The sequence below is a fragment of the Lates calcarifer genome, linkage group LG24 (assembly GCF_001640805.2).
Source record: "Lates calcarifer isolate ASB-BC8 linkage group LG24, TLL_Latcal_v3, whole genome shotgun sequence".
NCBI lineage: Eukaryota > Metazoa > Chordata > Actinopteri > Centropomidae > Lates > Lates calcarifer.
The window spans coordinates 7,507,052-7,521,362 of NC_066856.1; the positions used below are offsets into that span (position 1 = coordinate 7,507,052).

The 14,311-nt window shown below is 39.7% G+C and overlaps 1 protein-coding gene across 1 annotated transcript in view; it reads right to left on the reverse strand.

Moving 5' to 3' along the window:
- ofcc1 (orofacial cleft 1 candidate 1) overlaps positions 1 to 14,311 on the reverse strand; it is an 86,637-nt gene that overhangs the window by 11,857 nt on the left and 60,469 nt on the right. Inside the window, 1 exon segment of the mRNA XM_051066929.1 lies at positions 12,249 to 12,408. Coding sequence (XP_050922886.1) covers positions 12,249 to 12,408 — 160 coding nt within the window.

Consider the following 14,311-nt stretch of genomic DNA (forward strand, 5'->3'; position numbering starts at 1 on the left):
TCTAGCAATGGCAATGGATGAGGTCTAATTGTGTCCATGATGCTGTTCATCGCTGACTATGTAGTTAAGCATTCACACACAATCTGCGCCATGCACAGCAGTAAGTGAATGCATCACCGTTCAAATGCACTCAAGTAAGTACAACAGTAGGTGCATGGGTGATTTAAGAAGAAGAAGATTTTCTGGGCTGAAGCCTAGGGGCCTGGAACTGCAAAGAACCTTTGAATGTTCTGGTGCTCTTTTCATAACAAAACTGGGTCACCGAAAAGAAATGACAAAGTCACCAGATTTTTCAAATTAAGTTATCTTAGTGTATTTACTAGCATTAGCCAATACTCAGCCACTGGCTCAATCTGAAATTACTTACTAACATGCTATTTAGTACTCTTAAACACTACAGAAAAATTTAAATACTTAAAAATGGTTCAATTGGGTCCTGGTTTCAAATTCCAAATACCAGTACCAAGTTTGGCAGTAACCATTGAAATATAGCATCTCCTCTCAAACTAAACCCTCAAAATGAACAGTATTTTAGTGAACAAGAGATTGAACCCAGCTTAGTCAGTGTATTACTGCAGAGTACTGGTAATTGTAGAAAACAATGGCGATAGCTGTAGCATCAAATCACATTTTAAAATGAAATTATGAAAATGAGATTAATATGTCAGTGATTAAAACTTGACTAAAGCTAACAAAAATCAAATCAGTTAAACTTGACTAAAACTAATATGCATTTTTATCAAGAGACTAAAATGAAAAGAAAATCAGGTGCCAAAATTAACACTGGCAGATATGTGGTTGCTGGCCGACAGGCTTAGTCAAGCCCAGGGGCCTATGACAGGATTACATTGCTCCTGAGTAGGTGAACATATCACAGTTCAAAAGCATCTCAGTAAGTAAAACAGTAAATGAATGTATCACGGTTCAAAGGCAGTGTGTACAACAGCAAGTCAGTGCATCTCTGTTCAAAGGCACTTCAGCATGTACAAAAACTGAATGCATTACCATTCACGCGGCCCAATGTTCAGTACTACTGAACTATATTCAGTTCAGTAATATGTTCAGTCTGTTTGTGGTCCAAGACATCCAATTCAGAAAGTCAACTAGCCTATACAAGCACTGGATATAAGCTTAATAGCTCGGTCTATTATTTATGGCAGGGTTATATTATGATTATTTCAGTGGTTTTCATGGTCTTTTAATAAGATTTTAATGAGGAAGTAACGTACTGTGAATCACAACTGAGCTGAAAATGGTACTCCTTGTCACTGGTGAGAGGAGCTCTAGCTGTTAAAAGCTACTGATTCAGTCAGTCTCAATTTTGATTCAGCATAGGCAGTTCAGTTTGAAAATTTGCAGATACAAATTTGTTTGTATGTCTACAGAACATCTCTATCATAAAGCAGGATTTAATAGGAAAGGATCATTCATTTTTTTTTACAAGTAAATATAATTAATACACTGAAACTGCTTAGGGATGCTGTCATGGAAGTTTCATGAATAACACCACTGGTATACAAAGCCAAACATATGGTCACAATAATATATCGGCATTCAAACATATTTCCTCAATAGACATAGCTTATTTGCTCATGAAAACTTTACCGGACACTGTATGGAAGCTTTTGCATCTTAGGACTGGACCAACATTGATTTCAGTAACAATATCCTTTCTTTTTGTGTATTAATATTGGAGCTACATTGTCACTGTAAAAGTGTTAGGTGTATATAAACAAAACAAAAGGAAATCACAACATGAAAATGTAGTGGGCAAGCACAGGTAGGAGCATCAATGATTACTGTGTGAGAGGATAGACATGGATACTTCTTTTGTCCACAGATCCCCATCCACACACACACACACACACACACAAACAGTAACACTCATCTACATGCTAATACACACACACACACACACACACACACAATATACAACAGACAAAGCCTCACACAGTGCGGCAACGCATGCATGCATCTCCAACGCCTGCAGGCGCTTGGGGCTAGGCAGCAGGGAGAAGGGGGAGGGAGGGAGGGAAGGGTTGTGGGGAGATGAAGAGGAGGGGGGGGATGAGTGTGTACTGTGCAGAGGCTCTCTAAGCTATAGAAGGTCAGTCCCTCCACTCCACCACCACCACCACGCTGTCTATCAGAACTGGCCCTGGTTCAAGGCCTGTTTTTTGAGCTCTGGGCTTATACCACAGACACAGACTATGTAAGCACACAAATACACGTGCCAACAGCCTCATAGACACATGCACCAGCACATATGTACTGGGATCACACACTCACTTATTACAATTTGAACTACATATACTATAGTATAGATACACAAATTTGATACATCCGGGATCGCACTTTACATATGCACATGCTCAGTCAAAGAGATACTAATGCATAGACATGTAAACCATTCTACTTAGCCACACACTGGCTGCATGCAACAAATACACATACAAGGCCAAGACGGGTTATGGCACATTGCACATGGCTGGGGAAAGACCAAACCACAAAGCATAAAAGACCACCGACATACATGCATGGATAAGCCAAGCAATGTCAGCCATTAGAATGGAAATAGATATGCTATTATTGTAAATTTGGCCAATATGTGGTCAGTCGGCAGATATAATTGGAGCAGCTTGAAAATGGCATGGATGCACACTGTCTGCGTTGGGCCTGATTTGGCTGAAGCAAAGGTCTGTGTCTGGTTAAACGCACCACTGGACAAGACAAGCCACCCATTCATATTTGCATGCAGGGACACAAACATACTGTATGCACACACATAGTGACAAAATGGCTACCATGCTACAGCAGCTTTCACCCACTCTCCTCTTATTACTATGCCTATAAAGAAAAGATCACTGTCTATAAACATTCCAACTTTAATGATCGTAGTTAAAGTGCGTTAATGCTCTCTGTCCAAAGGGAGCACAGACCAAATTGGGACTTCAAGAAAAGATAAACAAGCAACAATGACTATATTTACAGTCAGAATAAACTGAACAACTTTAAAAGAGATTATCCAGTGTGATAGTATCTCTGAGTGCCTTAGATAATCCAGAAAATAAGATATGCATAATTCACTGTAACTAATCTCCTTTGCAGAAAATAAAGCCTACTCTCAGCCTACAGTAAACAACTCAGATAGCAGCCCATCTTTTACTTCCACACTATGTCTGACTCACCCTGGGCCCTAAGGAGATCACTTTTCCAGGTTTGTTCTGGAGCAAACTGAAGTTTACCTGGAGCTTTATTTAACAAGGGAAAATAAGTCCTTCCCATATTTTAATGCTTCTAATATTGTCTGTTAGGTGAGAGTTACATTTTAATCAAGTTTTTTTCAAGTCAAGGCATCATATACATGGGTGACTAAAACACTGAACACATTAAATTAATGACTGCAACTGCAAATATGTAACCTCAAACCTACAACATTACACACACATCAACTAACATAATTAAAGCATTGGCATTAAAACAGATGTCTCTATCTGAATTTATGTTATTTAAAAAAACAGACATACAGGTACTAAACCTTTATTATCAAAGTCAAACCAATCACATCACCATGACATGTCTCCTTCAGGTAATCCTTTTGTTGTGGGAAAAAGCTATATCTCTCACTCTAAGTGCATGGAACACATATTTCAAGATGTCATGCTCAATTCTCAAAATTTCAGGAAACCAGGTTTTGTATTAAGATGCTGCAGAGAGATGCCAAAGTTGAGTATTGCCTTTGATATCCAAAATTTGACTTTGGATTAGCTTAAACCTAATCAGGCCTTGGAGGCTGGAGGTGATAAGTATCCGAGCCAAAAACTGAAATGATGCTGGGAATCAGTGGTAAAACGCACACACGTTCTCTCTCACAGATACTGTACATGTGCATACACACACACACACACACACACACACACGCTGTCTCTTTAAGGTTATGAGTGAAACCCTTATGAAAAAAAAACCCTCCAAATGTCTATCTCTCCTTGGGATGTCATGTGGGGCTGTTAAGACGCGACACCTGTCACAATCACCAGACCTTCCTCTTTCCCTCCGGGCCACAGGAAGCAGCCAAGGTCAAACTCTTTAAAGGAAAGGAAGGGAGAAGGGAAAAGAAGTGACTAACGATGGACAGTCACAAAGAATCAGATCTGTCAAGTTCAAGCTGTAAAACCTCTGGGAGTCAAAGGCTGCATATGCATGTTTGTGTGTTTGAGTGTGCCTTAACACACAGGATTACACAATAATTTCATCTCACAGGTATAGACATGTAACATTAATCAAGTGAAAATTTGTGGGTAAACATATTCTACACCCAGTTTACAGATCTGAGCCAGGTGGTTTGGTTGTGAAACCTCTAGAAGCAGCATAAGACGAGTCCCTTAGATGGAAAGCTCCATCTAAACTCTTCATCAGTCCAATTTGTTGCCTTCTGTGTGACATTATGACAGAACTCCTTATTACTTGGCCTGATGGAGGAGATAGAAGAAGGGGAGGTGAACGATGAGGAGGGAAGGACAGAAAAGCACCTCAAAGTGGACATGTTTGACAGCTGACGAGCGAAACGTCATATTATAAAGAAGCTAGAGAAACAAGCTCTTTCTCATTGATGGATTTATAATAGGCAAGTGTCTAAACATCCAAAGAACAAAATATTTTGAAACAATCTGTATGCATTTTAGCTTGATCCCTTTGTGTGATGCAGAGGCTGACCATATCATAGGCTGCAAACCAGAGACACGTCCTTGTTTTGACTTGCTCTCTCATTTTCACTTCTCATCTTCCCTCCCTCCTTTCCCTCTGACAGAAAAGCCTGCCCAGGCCCAGACTTTGGTAGATAATGACATCCTCTCCCTGGATTAATTGTGAGGGACACATTAAGCAATGTGGCTGACACTCCCTGTAATTAAACTGTTCACACCGACGAGTTCATACTGGAACACGTTCTCCTTTCTCTATCTACCGCTGGAATTGTGGGTCGGTCTAGAAATAATATATTATAGGGACAGGAGTAGCATAGTTGTGGGTTAGGTAGTTTAAGGTCTCTCTCTGTCTTCATAAAACCAGAACGACCACATAAATTAAACCAAACAATTCAATTCAAAGTAAGGTAAGTAAATAGAATGGTGCAAAAGTGGTGTATCAAGACAAATCAATAAAATAATGACATTTTAATCTGAGTTATGCTAGATAAAGAAAGATAGTAAAGATGTCAGAAAACATTCTCCACTCATGAGAATTTCTTTCTTCTGCAGCTGCAAAACAAGCAAACAACTATACACCCAAGTTAGATGAGTCATATGCTCCCCAAGAAGAGTGAACCACAACATGCAGTATTGGCACTGATTGTAACCTTACACAAAATGAACATGCCGTCATAATGATTGCCCCTGGTTACTTAAACAGCCAACCTTTTAAATGACCAGTCTACACACTTATAATAGCTCCTCCTGTGTCCATGCCTACACATGCCCAGGTATCCTGAGCAAGCAATGTGTGGGCCAGAGTATGAGCATTGTGCGTGGCCTCTTGCTCCCTACCAGCAGGTGCTAAACATGGGTCAAAGAAGAGGCACGTATATCAGAGAACAATGCTTTACCAAGGGGGTAAGACTCAGGCTAATGGAAAACAGCTCGTCTCCCATTTATTCAAGCCAATACAAAACAGACCCCAACACACAACACATCCAGCAAATACAATATGATGAGGGGGCACAGTGCCGTTGCACACATACGGTCCAAAGAGACAATGCTGAGGAACACAACTGGCAGATGGTGCAGAGACGAGCTCTTTAGTAGTATAATAGTTCTTAAAAGAAGTCACTGAATGAAAACGGAGGCTCACACACTTCAATTGCTGAGCATGCATTAAACACAGTTTAGTGTGGATCCAAGAGGTTTACTTATAGAGCTGTAAGGGGCTGAAGGATGTGTGAAATAAGATTGTGATATATGTATATACAATTAGGAGGGAACATGTACATCTGTTTGATTTTCATCTGTTTCTTCCCTTTCTTTTTTAACCACTGTGCATCAGTTTTACACAATACTGCCCAGCAAAGTCCATGTCCTTTTCAGGAACACGGGCATGTAGCCTTTGCAATCATATTTCATATTGAGCTCCCTAATGCTCCGACTGTGGATGCTGTGTTTGCTCCTACGTCACTCCTGTCCTTGCCTGCCAGCTTGCTATTGCCTCGGGCCATTGGGGCCCTCAGCAATGTCCACTAAAAACAAACCCATCCGCTGTAATTGAAGAAGCCTCTCTAATGTGACACGCACATGCGGGCATGCAGTAAGGTTTGCATGCATGTGCCCACAAATGTGCTCGACAACATACACACATGCACAGGCATTTTGTGTAAATGCACTCTGTATGCAGGTTAACACGCTTGCATTCATACACATTCAGCTGAGCACATGAATGCACATACACACATGCACACACACTGACCACATTACTCTTTGGTAGAGGTGACTGGGGGGTTGGGAGGACACTTACACACAAACACTCACTCTCTCTCACACACACACACACACACACACACACACACACACACACACACACACACACAGAAGCCATAAACCAATAGATGCCCTCTGATTCTAAGCGACCCCTCCTGTGCCACTGAAGCACTCAGCTCCTCCTCTCCTCTCCTGGTGTTCCTGTGTTGCTGTTATGGGTTCCTGTTCAGGAGCTGAGGGCTCTATTGTTATGTGACAGCGGTTCCTGTGTATCCTGTCACGGCCTGCTGCTCCCTCTGTCCACCTTCCTCTCCAAAGCTCAGTCTTCCATTGCTTGAGTTTAGATTTGCGTCTCAGGTGGCCTGATACTCACTTTACTGTACTATTTGCACAGCAAGACTGATGAATAAACCAGCAGCAGGGTCACTATAGAGATGTTTGGGGTGGGTTGGTGGGTGTACAAACTGTCACAGATAGGGGTTTGCATCCACAGTCCTGTCTGTGGTTACGTCCTGCCTGTGGTCTGTGGTTAGGGAAAGATTGTGGTGGTTTTGGTTAAATGTAATTTTCTGTATTAAACCATATCTTCCCTTAATCTTAACCAAATGCTGTGAGTGCCTAAACATAACCATAAAAATTATGTAATATGTATTCCAATGGAATAATGGATATTTTGGCAGAAAGCAAATAAGTTGTCTGTGATCATTTTACTCATATATTCAGCATCAGTGTATTTCCCAATTGCCAAATGTGAAAATTAACTGCATATCCTTATTATGTAATAGTAATAAAAGTGTGATCCAGTCACAATTACTTTTCACACAAAACTGCTTTGTTGCTGTTGCAAATTGGTTGTATAGACACATAATCTTCTAATCATCTTCTTATGTTTTTTGCCTAACTGTATCTATGTCAAATTGTTTTGTATGACAGGTAATATAATACAGAATATTTAACTTTTGTAATGAGAGATAACCTGTATTTTACTTTGTCCTTAGGTAATTAGTGGAAAAAGGATGACCCTAGTATCTCTCTCTGGTCAGGTGGTACCATCTTACTGCTGTTGTAGAATTAAATTAAACCACATTTTATATGATTAACAGCTACACTCAGTTATCATTACCACTCCAATCTGTGCTGTTTGACTCTCAACAAGTTTGCTCCCCACCAACCACGCTGCTGTTGCAAAGCACCTTGGGTGTTCCCAAACTCACCCGCTGGTAACCCATTACCTAGACATATGGAGACAAACGGCACGAAGGTGCGCAAATGTTCAGGTTGCGAAAACATCTCCAGGGCCACCACACAAACCCCCTCTCTCCTCTTTCCTTCCTTCCCCACTTATTTTAATCGCTCCCTCTCTCTTTCAATTATCACAATGTCACCACCACCACTGGGAAAGTTTCCTTTTGGTGAATTAACAGCAAAAGAGCTTTGCAGAGGGTAAGCTGGCACTCTACTCTGTCATTGTCATAGCGGTGGCTCTGACAAAACAGTTTGCGTACCTGCTTAAGTATTACAGAAATTAACACCTCCCTTCCAGGTACAGTAATCAAGAGGGTGACAGGAGACAATTAATTAGGTCCATCTGCATCACTGCCTTTACATAATTAATGGGGCTTATTACTGAACCCCTAGTATGATGTGGAGCATGTTAGCACACTCACTAGCTCAGAGCATAATAGCACTTAATGCACTAGGAAAGTGAAGATTCTTGTTTGTTTGTTTAAATTCGTACAAATTCGACTCTACATGATTAATCTGCAGTGTCAACTGCAGTTTCCTACAAAAATCTGTTAGCTTTTGATTGGCTTTTTCCACAGCATTCCGTTAGCCTCCATGCTAAACCTTAAAAACAGTGACACAAACACAGTCATTTTGCCTTTGCACAACAAGTCGTTTCAGATACAAGCCATGGGAGCATGCCAAGCAGGTGTACCAGGACCACCACTGTTATGGTAACAATAATGACCTGTAGAAGTGTACCAGTGCCAGGCATAACAGACCTTCACTGTCATCTTACTACAAGTTCTTGTTACAAGCACATACAGTTCACTTATTGAGTGATTATGCAGAAAGACTTAATTTTAAATTGCCTTAATTTTTTCAACTTATTTTTCCTTGGTTTTATTTTGCTTTATTTTAAAGTTGTGGAGCAGTCATAGATAAAAGAACAGCAACGCACTAAGCATGTAACAGATGTAACATGTGCTACATGGCTTAATAGCAGTGCAGAACAGAAAGTGTGGGGCAAGTCTTTAAGAATTTCAATTATGAAAAATGCCATAATGACCCCCCTCTCAGCTGTTCACCTGTTCTTCCACAACACTTGAGGCTAATGGTCTTTGATGGAAACTCATTCTTTTTCCTTCCTTCCTGAGATCAAATTAAAGAGCACACATAGGCTCTTGACTCATTCACCTTCTTTGCTTAGACAGTAAGCTCTACTGCTGACATCTTAACCTGAGAGTCATAGTTAAACCTTGAAGCAACTCAAACGATCATATGGCATGGAGGAATCTATAATATAAAGTTAATTGGTGAGAAAGTAAAAATTAGATTATGTTTTATGACCACCTTGTGAAAATTACAAGTTTGATAATAATAGACCATTTGCAGGTTGGTTATTGAATGTGGAATGTTTTTATTGTTTCAGTGCTGGAGGGAGATACAGTGTCAGGAAGATTTTGCTGAGTTCTGAATTATAGCACAGCACATTCAGAAAACTAGTTTTAATCTAATTGATCATCTCATGATCATCTCTCATTTTGTTTCATTTGCTTCAACTTTACCTGCCCAACATAAACAACAGTAATGGCATGATAATACATAATTTTGATATTGATACCTTTCCTCCATTAATTCTGAATTGTATATTCTGGTCTGCTCATTGTTTATATGTAAAAATAATGAATAGTTTGGTTATCCCATTAGCTTGTTTTCTCATTATAGTTAATAGTGCAGGTAATGCGATGAGGTGTCAAGATCTGGAAACTTCTAGCACTCACAAAACAAAATTTGCCCCGTCAAACAAAGTGCAAACTGCCAAAATTTCTAACTTGTTTCTATAAAATGTTTCCTAGCTGAAGCACAGTCAAGCAACAGATTGCTACCTGTGATCCAGTGCAGCTGAAATACCACTATAGGGTGCTACAGAAGTACTGTTGCATGTTATAACCTACCTTAAGTACTAGACTAACCTTTCACTTGTGATTCTCCAAATGATTTTCCACTTTCAGTTGCCTTGTCTGGTACCTGACATACAGCTTGTATCAAATTAGGTTAAAACTAACAAGGGGGATTTGCAGTTCCTGTTTACCCTAGATCTGATTTGTTGAAAATGTCATACTTTATCCTTTTAAGAGTGTAGTGTTCAATAACTTTCTAAAATTGGTTCAATATCAGACTGCTGCTGTTCCTGTGAGTGCCTTGTTTTCTTTCTCTTCCTCCCTCCTTTCTCTCACTCAGCTAATGAAGGCCTCGTGGCCCACTGTTATTAAAATTACGCCCTTGCCTCTGATATTAATTGGGTCCATAATAAGGAATGCGTCAGATTCATTATTTAATTGCAAGGGCACATTTGGAATACAGTTTCTGAAATGTATTTTTAATGAAAAACACTACATCCTGACCTAATCATATCAACCTTATTCTATCTAATTAAGGATGCAAAAAATCATTAGAGTTGCAAAATATTAGTTTCAGCTCTGTCGGGCTGCTCCTTTGCTCGCCTTCATGAATATATTTTTTTCCTGTCTATGATAAATAGTTAATGAGGGAAAAATGACAAAAATTTGCATGTAGGCAAATTAGTCTAATAGGGATATGTCTTTGCTGAGTTAGGAAAGTGACCCTTTTCACAGGAGAAATTGTTACAATAATTATGAAATAATGGCAAGGCCAATCTTATTTTGATGAAAAATGGCCCACTTGAATAATGTAAAAATCATAAAATGCAATAACCCTAAATTCTCATCATGCTTTAGTATGTGTTAACCTGTTAGCATTTGATCAGTTTAATGCCAAATTAGGAAGTATGCTGTAATTGTTGCTGTGGAGGCAGATATGCAGTAATGCAAGGATGATTTAACAGTGCCACCACAGCAAGAGGCCATCAGCGCCTAAATGAAGCATTTTCTTAATCACAAACTTTGGGGGTGTAATTTCTTTCAAAGTATCCAAACATTGGGAGGTTCAATTTGCTCACAATAAACAGGTCCATCACCATACCATTAGCATATGAGAGCCAGGGTTGCAGTTCATTAAAGCTTACAGGACAAGTGTAAAAAAAAGTTAGGGGAAAAGAACAGCAGTTTAGCAGTTTATGTGTGCAGCTTATGCATAACATAAATAACCTTATCTTGTTGAATGTAATACTAGATTGAAAGACGATTTCAAGTAAGATACATGTGTCCTTTTCAAGGACCGGTAATGTAGGCAACATTATCTTCTGTACTTTTCACAAGCTCAGTTTTGATAAGATTCTCAATCATGAGCACATGAGGTGAGGTCACAAACTAATATTTTATGAACTGTAAGATTTCTATGATGGCACATAATCTTCAGTAAATATTGTGTCACATTAGATCAACCCTTAAATAAAACAAGCTTGTACAGACACTGATTATTATTTCCATTTTTGTGAATCAACTCATTTGAATAATTTAGTTAGGAACAAAATGGTCTTTCCTCATTGGCTGAAAAATACAAATCCTGAATTTATTTGTAAAATCTGTAAACATGTATTTATTGGCTGAAACACTGTCAGTCTTTACGTTTACATGAAACAGAGAACATAAAGTAGCTTTGCATTCTATTTTTACCCCTCCATAACCACGTGAACTTGTGCAAGCAAAGAGCAAAGGAGTTAATGAACATGGTGAACACCGAGCGATGTGTGCCACTAACAAATCCTTCAGATTAAATTAAAGGGGGCTGCAGTTTGATCGCTGCATTTTATTTCCCTTATCTCAACAAGTCACATTTTCAATCACTATGCAAAGATTTTACATTGGGTGCAGGTGTGGTGCTAATACACTGCCCTGCCCTGTGTCATCCCAATTGACCTACACTGGGCTGTCAAACATGTGACAGTTTCTCCCAAGCGATAGTAATTTCATGGGGACATGCATTTATGCAAAGTGGAATCCTGCATTCCCTGACACCAAGTTGCCCATATTAACAGGATGCCCAGTATACCATGTGCACGTGCATCCCACTATGTATGTTGATTGAGCAATCTTTCTTTAATGAAATATCTTTGGAAATAGGTTTCTACAGGCTAATCAGGCAACCCGCTTGCCGAGTTTCTGTTTTTGTAATTATCTTGTACTAATTAGAATGAAGCTAAAGACCTCTGAGATGAATTCTCAGTTTTCTGAAATGTAACTAAAGAAAATTTCATGATATAAAATGAGCCTACTCTATACATCCTCTCAAATCTAATATCGTCGTTAAAGTGACCAAATTTAATGTGCTAATGATGGACAGTGTGACGCCATCATGGCTGCCATTAAATGTTCCTTTCAGTATCACATTCATCCTGCCATAGGCATTTTTTTTTTTCCCCAGCACCATCCAGTGGCAGAAACCTCACAGGACTGCAGAAAACCAACTCTAATCCCTCCACTTTACACACAGCAATCTAACAGAGTAGTATCAATGACCTTTTAGCACATTGTGTCCCTATGAAAACAGCCATTAGCCCAATTAATCACCAAGGGCTTGAAGAGAAGGGCATTGTCTAGAGAGATAGGAGAGGCTGCCATGTGGTGAGATGCTTACCTTGCGCCTCTCCCCATTGAATCCTCTCCACTGCTCTGCCTTCTTGACAATGTAGCTAAGCTCCTGATTGGACAGCTCCAGGTCTTGAGGCAGGAAATATGTCCCCTCCTTGGCTGTCAGCCGCTGAAAGACGTCCAGCATATGACCGTCATTGTGGAATCTGGAAGGTGCGGGGTGAGAAAAAAAGTGAGGAGGGTTAAGTGGTAGCAGAAATGTTGTATACTGATTGGCTGTTTTTGCCATGTGAAGGTCACATAGTGTTGAATGCCAAAGCAAAAGAAAACATGCATCTTTGCCTTGCATCAAAGATGATAACTGGAAATAAAAAGGTATATGGCTACCTATATGCCAAATAACATCATGTCCTCTTTCTTAACTGTTACTTTTACTATTGGTTGGCTTTTATGGAGCAGGTCAAATCACAGTGAACCAAACTTGCTGGAAGAACATATAAAACTCTTATTGATTACACAAAGCATATTTGCAGTGTAACACTCTAATACAGCAATTCAAACACAATGAAAGAGCAAAAGGAATCAAACAAATTGGCCTGTGAGGGGGAAGCACTTTGCTAACACAAGCTGACTGTAGCTATGTCTGTGTTTGGTTGTGCATCTGCGTGGTTGTACATCTGTTAATGTGTGGGAGTCAGATCCTGGGATGTTCTTCACTGTTAATGCTGAGCTTCAAAGATGGCAGATGCAACAGACGTGCTGGATGCAGATGTGTCTGGAGAGACCAGCCTGAGTCACAAGGAAACGGTCGGCACAGCAGAAGGCATATTGATTCATATCTCCAGATGAGCACACATCACCAAAGTGTTATTTTTCTTTTGCCACAGAAGGGTGCATGCAGCCAACCCCTAAAAACAATCACCATGCCTGTAAACAAATGCCTTGGCTGACCATCAAAACCAGCAGACCTTGTGCCCTTCCATAGAGATTCTAGCCTGTCAGAGGGTAATCAACTCTCAAATAAAACCAACATCAAGGAGACAAGGATTTATACAAGAAGTGGGTACGGAACTTTGAACTCAGCATCATTCCCCATCGCTCTTGGGAGAGGGATGTTTGTAGAATCTTGACCTCAGACACAGGAATAGCATGCATTCATTTTCATCCTACACTTGAATTGTGCTTCTCATTCATTTATGCAGCCTTTCTCTAGGAGGAATTCACCATCTTTTGTCTCTGTGCTTCAAAACAGGCTCATTTCCTTGGTGTAGGAAGTGCCCTGAATGTAACTACGTAATTCTTAAATGTGGGATATGACCTGGATGATAGGGCCTATATCAGTTCTTTTTTCAGTATAGGTCACCATAATGACATTTATTAACTTATGGAATACATTTTAAAAGAATATTCATTACAGCATGACCATAGTGGATAAACAGGGTGAAGTACATATATATATACACTCCAATTATATATACTTCAACTAAACTGCAGCAGCAAATATGATTTGTACAAGGCACAATTGTTACATTTACACCAGATTATATTTTCTCTCAATATAATGGGGATATTTTATCAATTTACGTATTTGGCAAGTTGCAAAGTGGCCAGGGAAAGATTGCAGTGTGGTGTATTACAGAGAGGAATTGACTTCAAACACGACATGTTCATTTACATTTGTCAAAAACCACAAGCTTTCCCTAACTTTAACCAAAGCACTTTTGCTGGCCAAACCTAACCACAGACAGGACTTCCCAATCACCTTGTGGTGATTCCGCTGCCATTAATAGATGTAGCACTTCATTCATTCAAAAAATATGTTGCCTCCGAACATAATACCGCTAGCAATTACGTTTCCTACGGGACATATTTTCTGTTGCAGTTCAGCTATATAGAAACGTAATTTCTAGGTGCCAGCATTGGCTGAATACCTCTCCACACAGGAGCCCACATAAACACAGAAATGCACAGTAACTGAGTAAGGGAATGCAAACTAAGTAATTTTTTTGACTTGTACCTTGTAATCATTTGGATGTACACTGTACCACTATCAATACAATATCACTCTTTTTGGTATTTCTCAAGTTTCAAAGAGGATAGAGGTGTAAA